This window comes from Canis lupus, chromosome 12 (genome assembly GCF_011100685.1).
Source record: "Canis lupus familiaris isolate Mischka breed German Shepherd chromosome 12, alternate assembly UU_Cfam_GSD_1.0, whole genome shotgun sequence".
In the NCBI taxonomy this organism is placed as follows: Eukaryota; Metazoa; Chordata; class Mammalia; order Carnivora; family Canidae; genus Canis; species Canis lupus.
Genome location: NC_049233.1, coordinates 4,561,917 through 4,585,853, shown reverse-complemented (window position 1 = coordinate 4,585,853; position 23,937 = coordinate 4,561,917). Strand labels below are relative to the sequence as shown.

General features: G+C 52.2%; 1 protein-coding gene across 3 annotated transcripts in view; it reads right to left on the bottom strand.

The window, feature by feature from the left end:
- Positions 1-23,499, bottom strand: part of SCUBE3 (signal peptide, CUB domain and EGF like domain containing 3) — a 36,922-nt gene extending 13,423 nt beyond the window's left edge. For 2 of the 3 annotated variants that reach the window (XM_038553817.1, XM_038553819.1), the window contains exons 1-8: positions 23,388-23,499; positions 10,650-10,772; positions 9,391-9,516; positions 6,807-6,941; positions 5,504-5,629; positions 5,206-5,322; positions 3,076-3,123; positions 640-756 (exon numbers count right to left, since the gene is read on the bottom strand). In XM_038553817.1, the coding sequence (XP_038409745.1) occupies positions 640-756; positions 3,076-3,123; positions 5,206-5,322; positions 5,504-5,629; positions 6,807-6,941; positions 9,391-9,516; positions 10,650-10,772; positions 23,388-23,472 (877 nt within the window). In that variant the 5' untranslated portion in view covers positions 23,473-23,499. The remainder of the gene's footprint in view (positions 1-639; positions 757-3,075; positions 3,124-5,205; positions 5,323-5,503; positions 5,630-6,806; positions 6,942-9,390; positions 9,517-10,649; positions 10,773-23,387) is intronic. The other variant, XM_038553818.1, reaches the window with a different exon arrangement.
- Between the last annotated feature and the right edge of the window lie 438 nt (positions 23,500-23,937).

The window sequence follows — 23,937 nt, the reverse complement described above, 5'->3', positions numbered from 1 at the left end:
ATAATCACTAACATAAGACGCTTACCATATGTCAGGTACCATTCTAAGTACTTTATATATAATTTATATATAACTGATCTAATCCTTACAACAAGCACTATCATTGTAGGGGAACTGAGGCACAGAGATGCTAAGTAATTTGCCTTGGATTGCAGAGCTGGGATCTGAACCCAGGTAGCCAGGCTCCAGCATCAGCACTCCCAGCTACTACCTATTCTCCCTCCGACCAGTATAGCCTTTCCACTTGGAAAGGTCTGGGGAATGTGGGTTAAGGAGGTTACAGAACACATCTGTGACCTTGTACACACACAGTCAGGGCTCAAATATCCTTCTAGACCAGGGACAAATGAGAGTGGCATGCTCATTAAGCAAGAGGGTTAGGAACCCATAGAGGGATAGAAATGAGAGTAAGGAAAACAAAGTAGGCTGTGGGCAGGAGGCACTAAGGAACTGGCTGGACTTTTGTGCCCCTTGAACTGGGATGGGAAAGGTGGAAAAGAGACAAGCCTTAGCCATGCCCTCAGTTCTTTCTAATCAGTATAGCCTCGGGGGGTTGAGGAGGTCTCATAAAAGGTACTGTATCTCTGGTCCCAACCTCAGCCCCTTCCCCCTGTGCTCCTGTCTCCTGAGAGCCCTTACCTTTGCAGGTCTTCCTGTCTGGCTGCAGCATGAAGCCCACGGGGCAGCTGCAGTGGACACCCGTGGCCGCATCATGACACTTACTGTCGCAGCCCCCGTTGTTGACAGCACAGGTCTCTGTATAGGAGGGAGGTAGGGGATGGTAATTGGGTTACTGGCTTGGAAGAGTCCCAGACTTGAGGGGAGTAGAGAGCACAGAGGCCCAAGGGAAGGCCTCAGCTGCCTCCCTGGGCTTTCGAAGGAGCATTCCGTGGAGGCTCCCAGCCCCCATCCCCTCACAAGTGCAGCCAAGCAGTCCACTTCCCTGCCCCCTTCTTGATTGAAACAAGGTGGACAGCAGTGAGGCAGGTACAAGCCAGAGCTGTCAGGCAGGAATGTGCTGAGGGGGTGGAGGAGGTGGAGTGGGGAGGGTGCAGGGAGGGATGGGAGCTCAGGAAGGGTGGTTCTCAGCCGCCAGGGAACAAGAAGGGACAGATAGGAGTCTCTTCCTCTTTCCCTCCAACTATTTCTTTGGTGGTTGGGGGGGCCAGGGTAGGACAGTCTGGGGAAGAGTGAGCCTAGTGATCCCTAAGACAGCTGAGGGATGGCCACCAATTCATCTTCCCCTTCCGCCTGGCTCCACACTCTTAAAAAAAGATCCCCAGTTCCAGGCCTAACTGGTCATTCTCAGAAGAGAGGCACAAACTTGGTCATTTCCCAGCCCCTGCCCAGCTACATCCAACTCATCCCAAGACCTCCCTTTTGTTCCAGATGGAGATGAGCTGGCTGTTCTGTTGTTGTTTTCCTTTCCTAATGGAGAGAGACTGTCTAGGTAGGGGAGGAGGGCAATGGGAAAAGAAGAATCCAAAGGATGAGGCAGGATGTAAGAAGGTAGATAAAAGAGTTACAGAACTAGAAAACCTCAGAGCTAAGTCTCTTCTGTTGTCCCCTCTTGACTGGTAAGTTCTCTCTTCACTGAAGAGTCACCATAGGGGGAGTATGGATGGATCACTCTCCCTATTTTCTGAATTCAGAAGAGGACGTAAACAAGTTTAAACTGCAGCTCAGGTGAGCCCAGGCAGGGGAAAACCGTCAGTTCAAATAGTGCAAGGCCCTGACCCAGTGATCTGGAGGAGGTGCAGGCCATCCTCTGGGGGGCCTAGAGGTCTCCTTTTGGAGAGACAAAATCCCAAGCCCTCTCCTAGGGAAGAAAGGAGAGTGGTTCCCCAAATCAGGGGAACCGAATGAGAAAAGCAGCAGAGAATCCTATCATTTTGAATCTTTGACTCCCAAAACCAGGCGCAACCCTTGTCACCAAGGAGGCCACCAAAGCAAGGGTTCTAGAAGAAGCCCAACTCTGCCTGTGGGTCCCTAGTCAGGCCCTCGTTGCTCAAATACAACCAGGATCAGGTCTGGGAGCAGCCACAGTGGGATCTCTTATGTGCCACTCCCACCTTAGTCTCCTGAGGTTCCTCAAGACCATGGGAGGAACCTAGAGAGAACCTTGAGTTCAAGCTCCAAGCCTAGCCACTCCCCCCAAGAGTGCTCTTAGTATAAGAGGTCCCCCAAGCTCTGGAGCAGGGAGAGGGGAACAGAGATCCTGCACCAAGACTAGGTACGTTTGGAGGAATCCAGGGTGGGGGGCAGCCAAGCTGGCACAGTGTCCATGCAGGTCAGAACAGGAACCTGGGTATAGCTGCCCTCTCCTGTAGGGCAGCGTTTGGGTGGGGGATTAAACCACAGTTTAATCTATGCTTGCTCTGTGCCAGGCACTTAGATCCTCTGCACACATTGTCCCAAGTCTTCTCAGCAACCCTAAGGGAGAACTCTCAGTCTCCCTGTTAATAGAAGAGTAAACTGAGGATCAGAGAAGCAAGTAGCTTGCTTGAGGTTAGAAAGTGGCATAGGCAGCATTCAAACTCAGGTCAGTCTGAATTCAGATGTCATGCTGGTACCCATTATGGTGGGACAGAATGGCTAGTGATGCTGGGGCTGTGAGCTGGCCCGGGTAAGGACACAACCCCAAGGATGGGATGGCCTGTAACTATCCCACCCCTATCTCAGCCATCTCATGAGCACAGCGGGTGAGATGGAACTGCTGGATCTTCTGCTGTGTAGAAGGCAGAGAGAGGGAGGGGGCAGATGGCTGAAAAGGGGTGAGGTGTTAAAAAGTGAGTGTGGGAGAAGGTGGCAGGAGAGAGCAGGAGAGGAAGGAGAGGAGGAGAGTGACAGAAACAAAGAAGGACAAAACCAACATGAAGGCCCCCCTGGCCCACTCTTGGGGACTCGGGTTTCCTGTCACCCAATGGGCCCGGTACCCAGGCTTCAGGGGAGCCCTGCTGGTTGGCTGGAGTCCAGTCAGGCTGGGCCCAATGGGCATGCAGTTAGTGGGAGCCCCAGCAGGTTAGCCCTTCCCCTAGCAAGCCAGTGAGAGCAACAGACAGCAGACATATTTACCATTAGAAACGGCCTGAGGGGGGACGTGCTGCTCTAGCCGCCTTTCCCCTGTTTGACATTGTAAAAAAGCTGTTTAGATGCTGGGCAGCAGCCACTGTGGCCCACTGTGTCCCAGCCCCCTCCCCACCCTCCTCCGCCCTGTAGGCCCAAACCACTGGCCCCAAGTGATGAGCCCAGAGACTCCTACACTTAGCTCTCCAGCCTTGTCCTGCCTGGTGTCCTCAAAGAAGCTAGGCTCCCACCAGGTGACTGATGGAAAACAGAGTCTCAGAAAGGGGTCGTCATGGGCCTAGTACCACACAGCATGCCAATGGCAGAGCTGGGATGTGATTTCAAATCTTACAAGTTGCCAAATCCCAAAGGGGGCCCACCCTTTGGGCTCAATTATACTGGCCTCTCCATCTCCCCACTAAACCTGAATGTCCTGGTGGCCCCAAACAATGACATTTCCTCCTACCAGGGCTGGGGAGAAAAATGAGATTAGCACAAGGCAAAATAAGTTCTATGGGAAAAGAGGGAGAAGAACTTGGGAAGAATATAGCCGTCAACCCTAGAACAGCCTCATTTGCTCTCTTCTGCCTCATTTGGCCATGGTCCAGAAGACAGATTGGGTCTTGCATTAGAGAAGAGCTCAAGCTTACATGGGGTGTTTTCAAAAGCAGCCATGCCCAGGACTATCTGAACAAAAGGAAGCCAGAGAGGGAGCTGGCCCCACATTCACTAGTCCGAGCTCTGTCCTGATACATGCAGCTTTCTTTGGGGATGGCATGCAGTTTCTTTTGGGAGACTCTGAGAATGTGGGAGTATGTCCTGGGGGTGGGGGGTGGGAGGTTTAAGAAGCAGAAGAACTCAACTTATGAGGGGAAAGATGAAAGGAGCTGGAAGGAACCAGCTAGGAGAAGGTGACACGGAGACATAAAAGTGTCCCTTTGAAGGGTTAGTTCAGAGGGAAACATGTAGCAGGAGAGAGTTTAATTAAAGAAGTTTAGAGCCATGTGTATGAAGTTTCTGGAGCAGGTACTTGGAGGACACCTCTAACAGCATCATTTGTTTCCCTGTTCTTCTATCCAGGGAGTAGGGCAGTGCTGTCTGCAGAGACGGGTGGGGTCACTGGAGGGAGATGGGGAGAGTCTGGCTCTTAAGCTGAATGTCATGTCTCTGACAAATATACAGTGACTGTGTTCATGCTTCCTTGTCCTCCACATTCTGTAGCCCCTGAGATGACCGACCTCCATAAATACCCGTTGCCCACACAGCAAGCTCACCCCTGCCTGGCTCCCTGACCAGACCCTTCCCTTTTGTTTCCCACTTCTCCAAGGGGCACCTTGTCCCACCGTCTCTCTCAGCACTCTGTGAGCACACAGTAATTGGCCTTCACAAAATACCTAAAGACAGAAGGCGTTAGGAATTCAGCTCCAGGAATTAAGGAATTAAATCCATCTATAGTACCTGAAGATATGTGCGGTAAGGCCTAGGAATTCAGGAAGAGGGATCCAGGTGTTAAGAAGGCCCCAGCCAGAGCGAGAGGGATGGAAGGCTGGAGCTGGTGAGGCAGTGAAGGGCTGCAGGTAGAGGTGTGGAGGAGAGAGGAGGCAATGAGGGGGGCTAGGGAGGAGAGCAGGCCAGGATACACAGGATGGAGAGGAAGACACCTGGAGTCAGGAAACCCCATTTGTTGGTTCAGGGCTGGCTGTTCCAGGAAAGAATACTGTGTCCCAACCCCAGTTCCAGAGTGCAGACCAAGGGATGTGATGGCTCCCATCTTCCCATGCTAGTCACCAGGGCCTCAGGTCAGGCTTTGTCAGTTGCATTGGCCCAGCTCTCCTCCCCCTCCTAAGCACAGCCTTGGTCAACACGCACCTCTGCTGATTATTCCCACTTTGGCAAAACTGTGCCCTGGATAAAGAGGATGGCAAGGCCCCCAGGGGTGGGGCAGAGAAGAAAGTGAGCCCTGCAAGCTCTCAGAGTTGTGCCTCCCTAGACCTGGCCTTGTCATCTGGGTCTTCAGTCCACTCGCCAATCATTCTGTGCCTAGCACCTGGCCCCGTGTGCTCCCGCCTCCCTGGGCTCCCCAGGGCCCCTCCCCTCACCCCCATCACAGGTGCACTCGTGTTCACTGGCCTCACCCACCGATGCACGTCTTCCCGTCCGTATGGAGCACAAACTTGACATGGCAGCCGCACCGGGGACCCTGCTCTGTATCATCACACGTGTGTTGGCAGCCACCATTACCATAGTTGCACGTCACTGTGCAGAGAGGGTGGGAGGCTTGTCAGCTTGCTTTTCCTTGGGTACCACCATTCTCCACAGCATGGAGACTGGTCTAGTCGCCTCTCCCATGCTCCCTTTGCCTCCCACGTCTTGCTGCCAAGGCCCCATGCATTTCCTCTTTGTCTCTCCTCCTCCACTGCCATCCCAGTTATCTCACGTTTACAGTCCCGTTGGTTCTTGGTGAGCTCGAAGCCAGGGCGGCATTCACAGGCAATACCCCCTTTGGGTGTCTCCCGGCAAATGTGAGCACAGCCATGGTTCTTGTTCATGCAATTCATTCCTTCTAAAAAGGAAGAGGAGGGAGGTGAGTGCTCTGTGTATCTCTGGATGCTGGAGGAAGAGGAACGGGTAGGATAGTTGGGGCCTAGGAAATTGAGAGAATCCACTGAGGCTGCAACACAGATGAGAGGAACTCCCCTCGCCAACCCCCCATCCTGCTTTGGTGCTAATGAGTGGGGCTCAGAGTCATTCTGAATGATATATAGGTATTGATACCCAGCGCCCCCAAAGCCCTGCACAAGCACCTTCTCCTTCAGACAACCAAAAGTAGTATCTAATAGTTACTGTGCTAGGTACCAGTGGATTTAGGAAGGACCCAGAAAAATAAACATCTCTTGGGAGTGCCTGACTGGCTCAGTTGGTGGAGCATGGTGACTCTTGATCTCAGGATTGTGAGTCTGAGCCCCATGTTGGATATGGAGATTACTTAAAAATAAAATCTTTAAAACAAACAAACACGATGTCTTTCCTCAAAGAGCTTACCATCAAATCAGGAAGAAGATAATAATGTGAGTAGGAAATAATTGGTGCAGATAATTACTTTAAGTTTTAAAGTAAACTCTATGCCCTACATGGGGCTCCAGCTTACAACCCGAGATCAAGGGTCACCTGCTCTACCAACTGAGCCAGGTGAGTACCCCTCATTACTATAAGATTTTATTCCACAAATATTTATTAAGCTCCCACTACATACAGAGCAGTATATAAGGTTCCGAGGACACAAAATGAATTAGGCGTAGCCCTGTCCTCAGGGATGTCGCAGGCTTGGGGTGCAGGTGGATGGCAGAGTCACAGAAACAGACAATACCCCACTATTCCTGCCTCACCTTCCCTATCCAGTCCAAGAATAAGACATTGGTGAGGTCCTCAGATAACAGCAGCTGAGAGCTCAGCCATCCACGGTTTGGCACAACATCCATCTTGGGTCTGGACAGAGGGTACCCCATAGGGTACCTCAATCCCACACTGATCCCAACCCCAAATGAACTCCAGATTTTGCTCCAGCACAGTGTTGGTCCATAGAGCCCTTAGGATATGACTAAGTGGAGGGACTAGAGCAAAAGGAGCTAGTGGAGTTCTGAACAGAGGGTGAGACATAGCGGGTATTGAGGGAAAAGTTCCCAGCAGGTGGAGAGAAGCCTGGGGGTGCATAGCTGGGCCCTCCCAGGTCATGGGCTGACCTTCTGGCCTCTGAATACAGGTGTGCTGGTTGTCGCTGAGGAAGAAGCCCTCTCGGCAGTGGCACTCATAGCTGCCCATCATGTTGACACAGCTCTGCTGACAGCCACCGTTGCCCTCGGCACACTCGTCCACATCTGTGTAGATAGGTGGGTGGTGAGGCCATGGGGTGCAGCCCAGGATCCTGAGACTTTAGCATCAAGGGCTGAGAACGGTCTTAAAATCTAGCACAACCTCCCTGCCCCAATTCAGCACCAAGCCTTAGGCCAGAAAGTTCCTACCCACTCATCAGTGAATGCCCCACTGCTCTTGAAGGTGTCATCCTAAGAGGGCAGAGCTGGGGAGCTACACTGGTGGAGAGGGGACATTTGAACCTGCCTCTTCTAGGTGAAGACTGGCCTCCCCTTCCCTCACTTGTGGGAACAGGGTGTGAGGGCAGAGGAGATCAGGAAAGGGGCCAGGGCAAGAGGAACAGAGATGATGGTAAGGATGGGGATTGGTCAGAGAGAGGCACTGGGGCAGTGGTCACAGCCAGGGAATGAGAGAATGTGGAACTGGCTCTAAGTGCAGGGAGGGCTGTGGCCATGGTGCTAGGTCTGAGGGACAATGTGGGTAAAGGCAGCAAGCCTCAACTCCTTGCAGGGCAGGGACCATTTCTGTGGACAGGCCACAGTCCCGTCCTTCCTCCCTTCCCCCCATGCCTGGGCTTGCTGCCACAGTCCCTAGCCTTTCTCCTATTTTGGTTTAACAAAACAGTCTGGTAGCTTGGCGGGGAGGGGTGGGAGGAAAGCTGCCAGGCCACACCCTAATTACTACCCCAAATCACCACCCCCAGGTCCCAGAGCCAAGCTCATTCTGGGGCTCCCACTTCAATGCCTTGACTCCATCTCTGTGCTACCTACTGCCCTCCTGAGTCTATAGCCCTTCTCGGTTTTCCTTGGCCCAGCAGGCTTCAGGGAGATTGGTCTCCAAACAGAGCAGCTGGAGTTTGAGCTCCTGAGGCCCTCATCTGCCCCTCTCTTCCCATCCTCTCTGCTGAGCCCTGAAATCCCATCCTTTTCCCCCTTTCTGGCCAAGGGCAGAGGGGCATGGATCCAGCAGGTTCCTGCCTGAGAGGTATCTGTGGTAAAGTCAAGGAGGTATACTATCCTTTGCCTTATTCCTGTCCCTTCCCCCTCTCTCACTTCTCCCCATCCTTGTCTTCCCACTGTTGACCCATCCTACCGTCCGTCCTTCTATTTGCTCCCTTCTAGTGCAACCTTGTGACTTTGCTGCTCTAGCCAAGTTCTTTCTTCCAGTTCTCAGTGGGGAAACTGAGGCCCAGGGCATGGATGACTTAGGGTTCCCCTAAAAGCCAAAGATAGAGTTGAGACATTGAACCACAACCCTAAGGCTAGGGTTTGGTAGACCTTTGCTCCCTCTGACCCTTCCTATGCCTATTCATTCTCTCATCCCTCTGGTTATTTCTCCCCAGATCACAGGAAAACAAGACTTGGTGAGAATCAGGAGCCTAGAAAGGTCAAAAGCAACCAAATAACTCAGAAACTGATGTTTCCTGTCCTGCAGGAAACTCACTGTCCTGGTCAAAGTGTCATAGATTCTCTTTCCAAAGGAGTCTCCAAAGAGGCCCTCATAGGTGACTGAGTGGAAGAGAAGTGAGGTCCTTTCCTGGTAGAAGAGGTGGCCAGGTGGTCAGGGCTGGGGGGAAGGCCCCATAGGGGTCAGGCTATAGAGGCCTGTGTTGGCAGTGGAAACCTATAAGTCTGGCCCAAAGATGGGATGTGACTGGGTTTAGGTCTAGAGGCAGCACTGTAGGAAGGAGGCTCTCCTCAACTAATAGAACCTCAGATAATTTATCGGTTTGGTGGGGAAGCAGCCTAGCCCAATTTTCTGAGCATCATTCCTCTTCTCTTCCTTTCCTGGTCTTCTAGTCTTCCAGTCTCCTGGCCTCACACCTCAAATCCTTCTCTGCTTCGGGCTTCAGTGTTTCCACTTGGGGAAGAATCTGCCATGGTTCCGGTAATTTTCCAAAATGATTAAGAGACCAAAGTTGAATTTTGTCCCCTAGAGAGTCTCCTATCTCTGACCCAGTTCCTGGGACAAAGATCAGGCCAGAAGAAGTGAGGAAAGGGTGAACCTGGAGATTGCAGGACAAGCTGGGAGAGAACCAGCCTTTAAGGGTTAGAGGCTCCCCGGGGCCCAGGGATGCATCATCATCATCATCACCATCAGTATCATCATCATCATTTAACATTCCTCCCATTTATTGAAGCATGGAGCCAAATTGCCTTCCCACCATGCTCCGTTCCCTGTGGCTACACCCATTATTGTCATCCTCTGGCCCTTGCCCTGGGAGCATTTTCAAGCAGCATCCCCTCTGATGTTTTTCATCCAGCAGTAGAATTATTTCATCCTTAGCACCCCATCTCAAAGGAGAGGCTCACCTTGTTCTTTACTTTGTGAGAATGCAGCTTTTTGATCACCTTCCTCTCCTCACCTTTCCCTGGGAAATGGGAAATGCTGGAAACAACTCCTTCCCCACAAGACACCACTTGCCCACACCTCCTCTCCCTCTCCTTTGCTCACCCAGACAGTTGTGTCCGTCATGTGCCAGGTGGAATCCATCATAGCAGGTGCATCGGTAATTGCCAGGGATGTTGACACAATCGTGCACACAACCCGCATTATCTTCTCGTTCACACTCATCCACATCTGTGGGCAAAGAGTATCTGAGGCAGCCGGACCCACTAGCATGCTCCCTCACTGTCCTCCCCTGGGCTCAGCCCTGCGGTGGTTTAAATATGTATGTTTGTATGTATATATATTTTCTCTCTGTGTGTATGTGTTTACATAGTTACTTTCATAGCCCATAAACCATTTTGCTATTTTCATCTAAACTTAAGTCATAGGGGTGCTTGGATGGCTCAGTTAGTTAAGCATCTAACTCTTGATTTCATCTCAGGGTCGTGGGATCAAGCCCCATGTCAGCCCCATGTGCAGCCTGCTTAGGATTCTCTTTCTCCCTCTCACTCTGCCTCCTACCACACCACTCTCTCCCTCTCTAAATACATACATACATACATACATATAAATAAACTTAAGTCATAAACATTTTCATAGGTCTCCACCCAGTCTTTCTAATTACCACCTGTACGTGGTTGTAAAATATTCCATTGCATTGCTATATCATAATGTATTCACTCTTTCTTCCTTCCATTTATTTTCTTATCATAAATAATGCATTAAAGAATACCTTTCCCTGTACATTATTTTGTTTCTTTGAATTTCTCTTGAATAAGTCCCTAGGAATTAAATTTCTGGGTCAAAGGGTATAAATACCTTTTCAGATTCTGGCTAGGTCTGACAAAAAAATCACTCTTCAATTTATAATGTCACCAAGAATTAATGAGTGTACCTTGTCCACTAAAGTCTTACCAACATGGAAGGTCATAAATCTAAAATAACATCTCAAGAGTGCTTTAATTTGCATTGCTTTAATTATGAGAGGGGAAGACTGTGTTTGTTTACGGTACGAATTTCCCCTGCGGTGAACTGTCTGTTCTCATCCTATGTGGGAATGGTAGGAGGGTCTAAAGATGGAGGTCCCAATGGCAGGGCACCTCCGGCCTTCATCTCAGGATTTGGATCCCCCTCCCACCCTAGCTGGGAGGCTGTGACTCTTCCCACCAGAGCCTCAGTTGGCCTCTGTGGTGCCCTCTCTGAGAAAAAACAGCCTCCCCTCCCAAGCCTCTTCCTCCTGCCGGTGGCAGGGATTGCAGGCCTTGGTGTGGCACTGATTTCCCCTCTCAGGCAGGTCCCCCTCCCCAGCACCCTCCCAGCCTCACCTTTGCAGTGTTTCCCATCCCCCGTGTAGCCAGACTTGCAGATGCACTTGTAGGACCGCGGGGTGTTCTGGCAGAGAGCATCAATGTGGCAGCTATCGGTCCCCTCCACACATTCATCCACATCTGGCAGGGGCAGAGGGGGCACATGAGACCGTCAGCACACTCCACAGGTGCCTTGAAGGTGGTTCCCCAAGGGCAAAATCCTCTCTCCTCTAAAATAGACACAGTGACCCTTCCAGAGACAGATGATCGTCCACACCCTCCTGATTTCACAGTGGGTCGACTCTGTAATTTCAGGAATTCAGAAAGAACCCCCACTCCCCTCAGAAATACTTAATCCACAGTGACAGCTAAAATTCCATCATTTGAAACACTCTGATTTAAAAACAAAAACCCTTAGGTAGCACACTTACCTTTATTAGAAATATTCAATTCAGTGTGAATTAGTTCACCTCTCTTATGAGTAGGCTTAGAAGGGGGCTGGGTGGGAGGAAGAGAAGAAGCACAGGGACAGTGGCCTCTGAGAAAGCGGCAGGGTCCAGTGGCCCTTAGTAATTGAAGGAGGAAGAAACAGAGGAGACAGGGCACCTGAGAAATCCTCATCTGCCTCACAGTTCTGCTTGAGACCAGGCCTGCTCCCACTTGCCCACTAAGGCGCCAAGAATCTTTAAAGGAAAGAAGTTCCATCCTAGAAGATTTCCCTCGGCCTCTGTGCTGTCAATAGCAGAGAGACCAGGACCTGGCAGGGGCTGGTACCAGCAACCTGAAGCCTGATCAGTGGAGCCCTTTGGCTCTCCAGCTGACTCAGGCTCATTCAGCCCGCCACCTTGAACTCTTCTATCTAACCCAGGGTACTCATCTCACTCCTGGCTTTCGCTCTGACACAAGGTGCTCTTCCCAGAGCTATGCTAAACGAAGAGGCCAGCCAAGATCTAGCAAAAAAGAGAATGGTTCTCCAAGGACATAACAGAGAGAATCATTTATCATCTTTGGGCAAAAGATTCCAACTTCTGTGGCAGTGTTATGGTATGCATAGAGCAGAACTAAAATATGGCAACATGTTACATTCGGTTGAAAATTGTTCTACAGGGTGTATTTGTGGAAGGTACTATGATGAAGGCTGTGGAGGCTCCGAGGTGACTCAGCCCAGCCTAAAGGAGAGACCAGTAACATGAGGTAGGGTGTGGTTGAGAGTCACAGAGACATTAGAGATAAGGTGACAGGGTCCTCAACCCTGGCTACACATCATCAGAGTTAACTCCCCTTGGAGATGCCCAGACCCATCCCCAGAGGTCTTAGTCAACAAGCCCACAGTATTTTTCAAAAGCTCCCCAGTGAGTCTAACGTGCAGCCAGGACTGAGAATCTCTGTGAAAAGGAACATCAGAGGAGGAAGAAGCTACTTCTAGCTGTGAACTGGGGAACCCAAGTGTATAAGTAGCAACCTGCCAATAAAGGAATGGTATTTGCGATCAAGAGAAGAGGATTGCAGAGTTGCCTGGCTTTTGTGAAAATGCAGATTCTCAGGCCTTATCACCAAGCTATGGAATCCAAATCCTAAAGGTGCTTGATTTTTACTGAATATGAATGAACAAGTGGACCAGGAATCACTCCAACTTAGACACCCGTGAATCATTGCTTGAAATAGTTCATTGTCCTCTGCTTCCCTATTTCAAGAAGTACTTCGGGGGCAGGACCAAAGCTTCGTGGGGTGAAGAGAACGGAAATTTGGAAGAGTGCCCCCCAAATCCTGCCTCCAATCTTCTGGGCTTCTATTCAGCTCTGCACTCTACTTTCTCTCTTTGACTCCTCTGTGGCAGTCCGCCATGCCCAACTGCTGTAACTCACACTTACTCTCCACCTCAGGCTCTACAATCATGGTGTCTACCTGCTGGCCCACTCTGGGAATTCATCCGCAGATGAAAGAACAGAGAAGGCGGGCATGAAGACTAGTTCATGAGAGAAGGCAAGAAGGATAATAGATAGTAGATAGAGGCTGTGTGGAGTATCAGTAGGCCCAACTAATGGAGTATCCCTTATGAACTCTGAGAGCAGTGCTCCAATAGAACTCCCTATGATGTCGGAAATGCTCTCCATTAGTGGTAGCCATTAGCCAAGTTTGGCCACTGAGCACTTGGCCTAGTGCATTAAGTGGCCATTTAAATTTAAATTAATTTAAAATTCAGTTGCTCAGTTGCACTAGGCCAAACGCTCAGTGGCCGTACGTGGCTAATGGCTACCACTAATGGAGAGCACTTCAGACATCACAGGAAGTTCTTTAAAAAAAAAAAAAGATTTTATTTATTTATTCATGAGAGACACACAGAGAGAGGCAGAGACACAGGCAAAGGAAGAAGCAGGCTCCCTGCGGGGAGCCCGATATGGGACTCGATCCTAGGACCCCAGGATCATGACCTGAGCCAAAGGCAGACAGATGCTCAACCACTGAGCCACCCAGGCATCCCAATCACAGGAAGTTCTATTGGAGCACTGCTCTTGGAGTTCATAAGGGATGCTCCTAGGCCTGGATGGACCAAAAAACTTCCTAAGGCGTGGGATTCAAGTTGAGTTTTAGAGACTGGCTAAGCATTTGACTGTCAGAAGAGAAAAGAGGTAATTTCAAGTGTGGCTAAACGCATTAAGACAAGGTATCCAGAGGTCCCAGTCCTTATTCTCTGTCCCCACATTTATATCCACGCCCTGTGAGTCTTTGAGGCTGGCATGGGGCATTGGACAATCCCAGTGACTAATAATCATCCTGTCCATCCTGCTTTGAGCCCTCTCTGTCTCTCGCCATCCCTTACCCAGCAGCCAGTAGGGCAATTTGGAAACCCATCAGCAAGCCTTTCCTCTAGGCCATCTCCGAGGAACAGGCCTGTCTCACAATTACTGGGTGCTTCGCTTGAGTCTACACCAGACTATCTGGGCTCTCAATTCTTTGCTTTGCCTCCACCTCAATGCTTGCTAGTACCTGAGTGCCACTGATGCTGATGGCAGCAAACCCAGGCTTCCTGGCAGAACCTTTAGACCCTTCCAACAGCTGGGCTCTTCCCACCATCCTACCCACTCCCTCACCTCCCACTCATGGTTCTTATCCCTCTCCAGCCAAGAGTCTCAGCTCTGAAAGTCTTTATCTCTTACCTCCTCCCTCTACAACATCTAAGCATTCTCCCCCCTGTGCAAGCATTCACACACATCTCATTCTTCACATGTGAGACACAGTCTTCTCTTTTCTAGCCACACTGTTCCTGGCTTCCCAAATCTGGCTCAGAATTGTCTCCCCCAAAGCTCTTCCTGCTAAGCCCTATTCCTTAAGAGTTCCTGGTCCCAGGGGACTCAGCCTACCTCTGCTCACTTGCTGCCATTGCTGAGTCGCTCTGCTAATGCTCCTGTGTGGCATGGTCAGCTTTCCTCACTTGGCTGGTCACCACCAAGGACGGGACCCTTCAACCATTTGAATGGAATCTTTTGAATCAGTTCAGGCCTAAAGCAGAGCTCTGAGGGGCTACTGGTGACTCAGTCAGTTTGCTTCCAACTCTTAATTGAGGTTCAGGTCGTGATCTCAGGGTTGTGAGATCAAGCCCTGCATCAGGTTCCACACTGGGCATGGAGCTCTGCTTGAGATTCTCTCCCTCTGTCCCTCCCCTTCTCTAAAAATAAACAAAACAGAGCTCTGAAAAAGGACCCTAAATTATATCCAGTGTCTCTTCCTTTTGCCAGTTCATTCTTTCAGAGCACCCTTCCACCACATCTGCCCACCCAGAATTGTCCATTCGGTGATCCCTTCAATACCCATAGGCATAGTCTCATCATAGCTCTCAGGGAGCAAGTATTTACTACTGGCCTGACAAACAAGTTGATGCTAGTTGGACATGGATTGGTCTAGACTGGTGGTTCTCAACTCTGGCTGCACACTGGGATTCCCTGGGGGCCTTTAAAAAAAATGTGGATGTCTAGGCACTCTCCTAGACCGGCTGCATCAGGACCTCGAGGGTGAGGTTGGGCTGGGCTGTGGTCTGTCTTCCTTTCCCATCTCAAATAATGTGAACAGACCATTTGCCTGAGCTGGGAAGCAAGCTGACAGAGTGTCTGAGAAAACAGATTCTGGAGTGGTACCGTGTCAGTGCAAATGCCAGCTCCACCCGTGTCCATGTGGTCCTGGGCCAGCCTCTGAACTTACCTGCTCCCTCCTCTGTAAACACATTTAGTAATAATAGCACCTCCTCATGGGGCTGCTGTGAGTATCAGATGAGTTAATACTTATCAAGTACTTAGCACTGCAGTGCAGGCATACAGTATGTGCTCAAAAAGGTCTGCTATTTTTATTCCTTCTCCAACTTTCTCCCCAGTATCATTTCTTAACCCCCAACTCTGCTCCTCCTTTGTTTCATCAAAGGCCCCACTACAGGCCTGGTGTGAGGACGTGCAGCCGCAGGAGAGCATGTGATGGTACAGGGCATGTTGGGGAGATACATACCTGAAGGTACCTTCTCCACTGCCTGCCTACTCCACCACGCTGGGAACTGCCCAAGGAAGAGGGTGAAGTGGGCGAGGGGCCAGCTGGGAACCAAAAAGCTACCCTCCATGATCCTTTGTGAGAGTTATCCTTTTGTGCCTTTATTCCCACCTCAAGTACGTGGCTGGATCAAAAGCTGAATTAGGGGAGGGTGGTGGCTGCCGAGATACCCCAGATGAGTAAGAACCTCCCTGCCTCACCCTCTCTGTCTTGAATGCACTGGTTTGTAACTGCAGTAGCTTTCCCCAGTGCCACCTGATATTTCTTCTGGATTTGCTTCAGTGCCTTGCAGAGCGCTCCTTAAATTCTGCTCAATGCAGGGAGGAAGGCTGGGATGTGGGGGGTGGTGTATAGAGGGTGAGAGGGCAGCCCTGAAAGGGTGGATTATTTGAACATGGGCAGCCCTAAGATTCCCTCCAAGGATGGGGAAGTATACCTCAAAATGGAAGCAGGAGACCCCCCCCCCACCCCCCCCCAAGGAAATACTCTGTCTGCTCCAGAATTTTGCTCTGGTCCAACTCAGGAATAACAACAAATGGAAATGCAGAATGCAGGCTGCAGATAAGCAGGCACCCCTAGGGAGAGTCCACCTCACTTTTACATTACCACCGTAGTGTCCCTATCATTCAGTGTCTGGGTGGCGGGGGAGTTGTGGGCAGATTTGCTGGGTCCAGTGAGAAGGTCCAAAGCAGCCTGCCTGGTGTCCTAATGGCCCCTATGACATCCTTCCTGCCCAAGCCAGGTTACCCCAGGGTGTTTGGGCTGAGTGCAGGCTCTCTGATTGCCTGGCCAATCACAGTCTTGTAATGCCTATTACATGCTGCTTGTGCATTATTTAACTTTTAGGTCACATGTATTATCTCCCTCTTGAAACCTCCCTGAGGCCAGGGCTTCTGATAATCTTTGAAACCCACATAGCAGCTAGGGGCTGAGAACATGCATTCAGGCATTCAACACAAAGTTACTGAGCATTTGCAACATGCCAAACACTGTGCTAGGAGCTGGGCATCCAGCAATGAACAAGATATAAATGACAGACAGGAGGATGGGTTGATGGGTGAGTAGATGAGGTCCACATTTGTGTCATCTTCTCCGTTCTCTGTTACCACAAGGAAAAAGCTTTTTATTTTCCTGTGACCCCACGGTTGTTCTAGGTGGAGCACAGTCCTAGGAAATTTAGTCTTAAATTAAGGGTAGGGGGATAGGAAACTCAGGGAAAATAAGAGACCCACTTAAACACATCTATTTGGTGATGCTGAGGCCAGAAGAGACTGGGACCAATGAATCGAGGGTAGGATTCCTAGGGAATTCTGTAGGATCCATAGGCTCCCAGGGGCTTCAGATATTATCTGGAGCTGCTCAGGCATCTCTTTGGAGCATCTTTGTCCAATAGATGTTCCCCAGCCTCAGTGCTAACTAGCACGGGATGACAGGGCCCCAGAGTCCACTTGACACCAGCATACCATTGCTGCTTCTGGTCCGTTTACTTATCCTTTCCTCCATGTTGCCTCCCACACATAAGTAACATCCAAAGTAGGACCAGCCCGGGCTTTGGCCATGACACCTTAACCTGCATATGTGTGCATGTGCTCTACCTCTAGATCAAAAGGGCAACCAGGGAAACTGGTAGAGCCTGGCTTCCCAGCTCTGGCTCCTCAGGCTGTCTTCCCAATCTGGAACTGGGATGCGACTCTGTGACCTCAGCTGGAGCCAGGGCCCATCCTCGGCCTGGACAAAGCATAGGCAGGACTAAGGAATGCCTGGAGAGAATCCAGGAAACCACACAAATGACCCCAAGGAGAGGACACAGAGCACTTGCTTCTTTTGTAAAAAAAAGGACCCTTCCTATTATATATAAGCTGAGCCAGCCTGACTGTAGAGTGACCAGAGGTGACCGGAGGGGAGCAGGGCTGAACCTGAGAGTCTTGTCACCCATTCAGAGGCCTTTAGAGGATGGGTAGGAAGGAAAGAACAGAGCACTAGAAAGACAGGGGCAGGGAGGCAGGCAGTGGGCCAAGGCAAGCTCCAGCTTCATGATTATCAGCCTTCTCTCTTTATATTGATGGAGAAAATGACAGCATGAATGACGATGATATCAGATGGTGCATAATTATGTGCATAGAGCCTTGACGCAGGCTATTTCGCATGGTCCTCACATGGTCCTGTCTCTCACGACACAGACGGGGAACAAGCCCAGAGAGGATAAGAGTGAACAGCTTGTGCAGAGCCAGACCCTGGGTCTCCTGACTCCCAGTCCAGTGCTTAGTCACTACGCATTATGGTCCATAAACACCCGAGGGAGGAATCCCCGCCTTAGTCGTTGTTGTGCACCCCACCACCCCAACTCAGTGCAAAGCACAGGCATGAAGCAAGCATTCGATACGTAACCAGGGAATGTCTTGGAGCTGCCATTTGGATGTTCCTGTTGGGAGACCAGCTTTGGGCATGGGGGTAGCTGGAAGGAGGGCAGCGCAGAGTGGCAGGCAGGAAAAGGAGGGCAGTGCACCAGGGTGGGCACAGACAGAGCTGCAGCGAAGAAGGGGTGGGCAGCAGCCGTGGGCAGGTGTCTCCAACTTGGATTCACTCTGCTGGGCCAAGCAGCTGGTTAGAAACAAAAACAAACACCAGGGATACAGGTTCCTGCTGTTAACAGCTTCAAACCGCCAGAGGAAAAACTCCAAATAAATATAATTAGAAACTTGTAAAAACGTCCTCTCTGTCAACTTGCTCCCCAGGATCTGTCCTTTGAGTTCCCCATTTCTCCCAGGGCCCCCTCCCCCATGCCCACACATCCATCCTGACACTCCACCCTCACCCAGGGATTCCTTCCATCTCTGGCCTTATTCTCGATCTTCCCTCCAGCTCCGGCACCTCCTGCCCAGGTCTCTCCTCAGCTTGTCGCCATCAGGGACCAGATGTGGACAGCCCCTGGCCTGAGGCTCTGAAATCCAAACCCCACAGCTGTCTAGGGCTGCAGTTATAGCCGCAGGGAGACCGTAGTTGAGAGTGAGGGCCACAGCGCCCTATTTAGGAGTCATCTCTTCACCTCTGGGGCCAAACCCAATGGCAACGACAGAACAGTACCTTGGTCTATAAAGGGGAGATGTTTCGGCTGGAGCAAAACACAGAGGGCTAGTCTTGGATCTGAGAATATACGGTATAGGACCAGGGGCTGGGGCCTAGGGGCCCTGCCTAGACAGTATTCAGTTCCTAGAACACAACCACTGCAGCTCAACTTCCCAAAGTTGTTGGGTACACACACATCCACACACAGGCACAGAAACACACACTTGTTTTCCCGGGCGGGGAGGGGGCACTCTAGTTGGGGACACGAAACTATTGAGTACTTTGGGCCCCAGGAAACTGGGGTGGGGGAAGAAAGGATGAGTAGCCAAGTGGCAGGGACACGCTCAGTCCAGGGATGGTGTTACTGGCAAACTCTAAATGCATAACATTATCAATATTTTATCCCTAATGAGAAGAGAAAACAATCAGGGAAACTAAGCAGATGGGGAGAAGAGGGCCTGAGTGTCAGGCGAGAAGGCCTGAGAAGGTCTGGGGACAGGACTGAGCCTTGCTGTGGTGTCTTCTGTCTTCTAGCAGGAAGGATTTTGATAAGATGTGCAGAACCTCAGAGCTGAATACTCTAGCCCATTTACAAGGGAGGAAGGGAATTTCAGTTTTTCCCTCAAAGGCCCCAGTCCTCAGGCTCTGCATCTACCTAACCCCACTGGCACTAACTGCCCTACCACATGCTACGTCGGGCTGGCAGTATAGGGCACAGGAGGAGAGTGGCCAGTCTGGTGACAGAGGGGCCACTGGGGAAGAGGAGAGGGTCTATGTCCCCTCTTCACCCAGGTGCCTATGTCCTCAACCCTGCAGACGTCACTGGGTTGGCAGCCGTATCACTTCTCCCCCCAGGGCCCAGCAGACTCCTGTCTTATAACTAACTGAGCCTGAAGAAGCTGTCCCCAGGTCTGGGCCTCTTGCGGGCACTGCCAGCCTCAGAGCAGCTCTGCAGTTTCCAGCCCTGACAGGGACTCTTTCTTGCAAGTGGTCATGTGCTAGGGGTACAGGGACGTCAAAGGAGGCCCACACCCTGACAAGCGGGGACAGGAGCCCGGGGCAGGGACTGGGGTGAGCTCAGGCAGCAAGCTCCTCCAGCTCCATCTTCACAAGAGTGTCTGAAACCATCCATTCCCTTCCCCCACTCTCAATCGAAGGCACCAGACCAAGCCATTCCATTTCTTTACTTCTCCAACGAAAACAAAATGCACATTTCCCTGCTTCCTTTTTCCTCTCACCAGAGCACTGTGCACGCACACACGCACGGATGGACGGACACACACACACACACACACACACACACACACACACCCTGAGTCATGCACACGCACGCTTGCATGCCCCAGTGAATGCACACCTCGCATTCCCAAACTCACACCCAGGGCCGGCTCCTTTTACAACAGGTCTCAGCCGCTCACATCTCAAACCGGTTCTCATGCTCTCGGATTCCTGAAGGTTTCAGAAAACAATCTCATTTAGGGGTGGCTAATAACTTTCTTTTCTGTCCGCCTGTAGTAATTCTGGCCTTGGTCGGTGTCTTCTGCTCCCCTCTCTCTCATTCCACCCTGCAGAGACTCAAGGAGATGAGGGGTGAGAAGTGAAGAAGTCCTCCCCTGGCCCCAGGCTTCCCCCCCACCTCCCCGGGGGACATGTCACTGAGAGAAGAGAGGTCAAAGGGATTCCTGAGGAATTTCTAAGCAGTCCACCCCCCTTCTCCACCCTTCTGGAAAAATGGAGGGGGGTGGTGGTGGTGGTGGAGAGACAGGCTTAGAAGCAACTGATTGAAGATCAGGCTCCAAGAGTGGGGACTGACTTGCTTTCTCTCTCTCCCAGTGTGGCCTGGATGGGGCACAGGCAATAGCCGGCTGCCCACGGGGCCACCCTCACCCGCTGACACGGTTATGGTTTTCATTTCATATTTTGGAGGGAGGGGCTAGGAGGAACAGTCCCCTCACTGTAAGAGCTGGCCACAGGAGCCCAGGGAAGCGGGGAGGAAAGGAAACAGCCACATTAAAGAGGAAGAGAGGGGTGGGGGAAAGAAAGAGAGAGACACACATACACCCAGACAGAGACCCAGAGAGACGCACGGAGACAGAGAGACACTGTTTGCCACCAGATGAACGGGCTCAGTCCTGGGGATGGTGTTACTGGGAAACTCTAAATACGCGACTTTATCAACATTTTATCCCTAATGAGAAGAGAAAACAACCAGGTAAACTAAGCGGCCAGGCTGGCTCTCCCTGAGCCCGCCCTGGGGACAAGTTTTCCCCGGGAGGCCAGGAGACCTTTTCATTCAGCTGTAACCTGAGCCCTAAGCAAGGATTAGGTCTTTTTTAACCACTGCTGCACACACACACCCCCTCCCCAAAAAAAGCAAAGCAAATTAATGCTTTTAAGTTAACAATTATCTTGGTTATCCAGTCTGTCTACTTTAAAATACACAGACGGGCACTTGAAAAACACTCAAAACCATGTACCCTCATGCTCACTCATTCCCAGTCACACGCGCTTACCCACCCATTCGTCCACCACAGTTTTCAGACACTAAAATGTACATCTCTAGGCTTAATGACCAAGTCACAATAGACATAGACACCCAGCTATATCACCTGTGGGTGATCGTGGTGAACCTCACCCCACACACACACTTGCACACTCAGGGCTCCCCTCCTTGTCCCTCTCCTCCTCCCTATCCCTTTCCACTTTAGTTCTTTGGTGGGATGGAGTCTTTGGGGAAAAGGCACTGAAATATAGTAACCATACTATATATACACACACACTATACCCAGAGGTATAATAACCACACAAGACATTTACCAAGGGTATTTGTAATATAAAGAGACCCACCAGAGCTTTATTTAAAAGCATGTGGCATTAAAGGCACACCTCCTGGCACTGGGGATACCTAGGAGGTATGTCTGGGAGCAAGGAGTGTCTGCAGTACTCCGCTGTGTGCCCCGTCAGTACTTGGCTTTCCGGCGGCACTGGTCTGTAGGTTTGGGTGCGGAAACATCCCTCTAACCCAAAAGACCTGTCATTAGCCAATCTTTGGCAGCCCCGGTTGGTATATTTCCTGAACAGCAGCATCACAGGGAGCTGAAATAACAGGCTATTATTCTATGCCAGGTTAGACTCAAGGGTCAGAAGGAAAGAAGACACACAGCTAACTGTGGCCCAGTCAGCGCAGGTGTGGCCTGAATATAAGTAGTGGATGCAACTATTAGGATGTTAAGTTCCCTGAGGGCAGGGGCCTCTACTCCGGCTGCATCTCCCTAGCCCTCCACAGCGTTTAGCAGGGTGTCTGATGAAAGAGGGAGCCCTGGAGCACCGTGGAGGGATTTTTTTTTCCCTGTGGAGGGATCTTGAGTCTTCTGTCCCTAAAGGATGAGCTGACCTCCCCTTGGCACCTGTCCCTTGTAGGAGTCTCCATCAGCCCTGGGAACCTCCCTGGATATACTGTTTGCTCCCCCTCTTGCCCCCAGCCCCCCGGTCTCACTAGGGCCACTACAGACACTGGCTCCAACTTGAAAGAGGCCCTTATCTTGTCTCTAGATTACTGAATGAAATCTGTTCCTTCCTTCAGACTAAACTCCCCAGCTAATTCTATGTTATGAGTAAGTCAGCACACACTACAAAAGCCAGCTTTGTTTATGAAAACACAAGCAAATCCACAGTGCAAGAGGGGCTGCTCCCAGGCTGGGGGTGGCAGTGGTAGTGGGCTGTCTGGAGCCAGGACCGGAGAAGAGGCAGTTTGGGATTGCCAGGGGGTGGGGGTGAGCTCTGGTATGTGACAGCTGCGGATCTCCACCACTTGGGCTCCGTTAAAGGGCAGGTTGGAGGAAGGAGGTAGCTGAAGAGGCAGTGTTGGTACAGCACCTTCCTTTCACCCGGAGTGGGAGCCCATCCAGTACGCAAGAGCAGCCTAAGAGCCAGGCGGGCGCTCAGGCTCCAGGATACAGCAACCTGACTGCTGGGGGCTCAGGCTTCCCCAGTGCCCAAGTTCAACTTTCCCTTCTGGCTCAGCCACTTCCACACCCTAGCTTGGCTTCAGGAGCCCCTGGGACAATAGGCAGAATCAGATCCTCCTCAGCGAAGGCTTGTCGGGAAGAATTTTCTTTTTGTCCATATAAATCTCTTCCTGGGTGAGGACATGATGGGGGAAGGGTGCAACAAGAGGTCAACGGGGAGGGGAGGCTGTCCCCAAGAGAACTGTAGCCCACCAGCCTGGTTTCTGCCAGCAGAGCCTCGGACCCGCCCGGCAGCGAGCCTGGGGTCAGGGATGGGGGCCGCAGGGCCTCCCTGGCTCGCTCTCTAATTCCTAGAGGGGCCTGTCAGAGCTCCCTGGCCTGGAATTTTACTTTGTTATTTTAATGCAATTCTGACCTGGATTTAAATGGAATTGGAAACCCGAGGCCTTAATAAATAAATATTATGATAAGAAATGAAAGCCATGCAAGAGGAAAGAGATTTCCCCCCAAAGAGGCAGAAAAGCGACATTCTTGCTGGGAGCCAGTCAGAAATCTTTCTTCTCTTCTTCAGCCCCCTACCTTCCAGTGAGAGACGAGCTGGTCTTTCGAGGAAAGATCCTATTTTTCTTTAACATTTTTCTACTGATAAGACAACAACTGGGAAATTTTGTCTGACTCCGCGTGAGGGTTGGGGCGGGGGGGGGGGGGTGGGGTGAAGGGAAGAGATACACGGCGTGGCTCGAAAGTCTCATTCTCTCCGTCTCTCCAGGCCACAGCTCAAAAGTTTCTGGCAATGTCTGAGAGAAGAGAAGATTCTCTCTCGTACTTTTGGAAGACAAGAAGTCTTTCGAAGATGCTGGGGGTGGCCCAGAAGGCGGGCGGAGAATGCTGAGGTGCGTGGCGACTTCTGCCCCGGGGGTGGGGGCAGACGTCTCACTGCTCGGGGTCGCTCCCGGCCCCTCCAGCCTCGCGGCCAGGACGCGGCGCCCCGAGGCCCGGGCCCCCCGAGGTCCGGGCCCCCCGACCGGGGCCCCGCACGGCGCCGGGCTCTGACAGCCGCACGCCCCCGGCACCTGCCCGGCCCCGCGGACACCGCGCGCCCGCCCTGGGGCCCCGCCGCCCGGCCGCCCCGCCGCCCCGCCGCCCCGCCGCCCCGCCGCCCCGCCGCCGCGCGCCCCTCCTGCCTTACCTTGCGCGGCTCTGCTGTGCTGCGCGGCGCGGGCGTGGACCAGCAGGACCAGCAGGCAGAGCCCGGGCACGCGCCCCGAGCCCATGGCTGGAGCCGCGGGCGGCCGGGCGGCCCGGGCTGGGGTCGCAGCCCCGCGAGGGCGGAAGCCGGCCGGGCCCCGCGCGCGGGAGGGGAGGGGAGAGGAGGGCAGGGCAGGGGGCGCCCCGCCGGGCCCGGGCCGGGGGCTGCGGGCGCGGGGCTGCGAGGGCGCGGCGCCCTCGGCGGGAGGCTCCCGGTGCCGCCGGCTTCTCCCGGCCCGACGCGGGGAGAGCGGCGCGGAGGGCGCGACGAGGCTGGGGGCGCCGGGCGCCGCGGACGGAGGGGAGCCCCCGCCGTGTCCGAGCCGGGCTCAGCGGGCGGCGGCGGCGGGGCTGCTCCGTCCAATCCTCCCCAACTCCCGGCTTCGCCCGGAGAGAGCTGCGGCGGCAGAGCGCGCAGAGCCCGAGCGAGGGACCTGAGAAAGGGGAGGGGAAACGCCGCGCCAGAAACACGCCCTTTCTGCCTCTCTTTC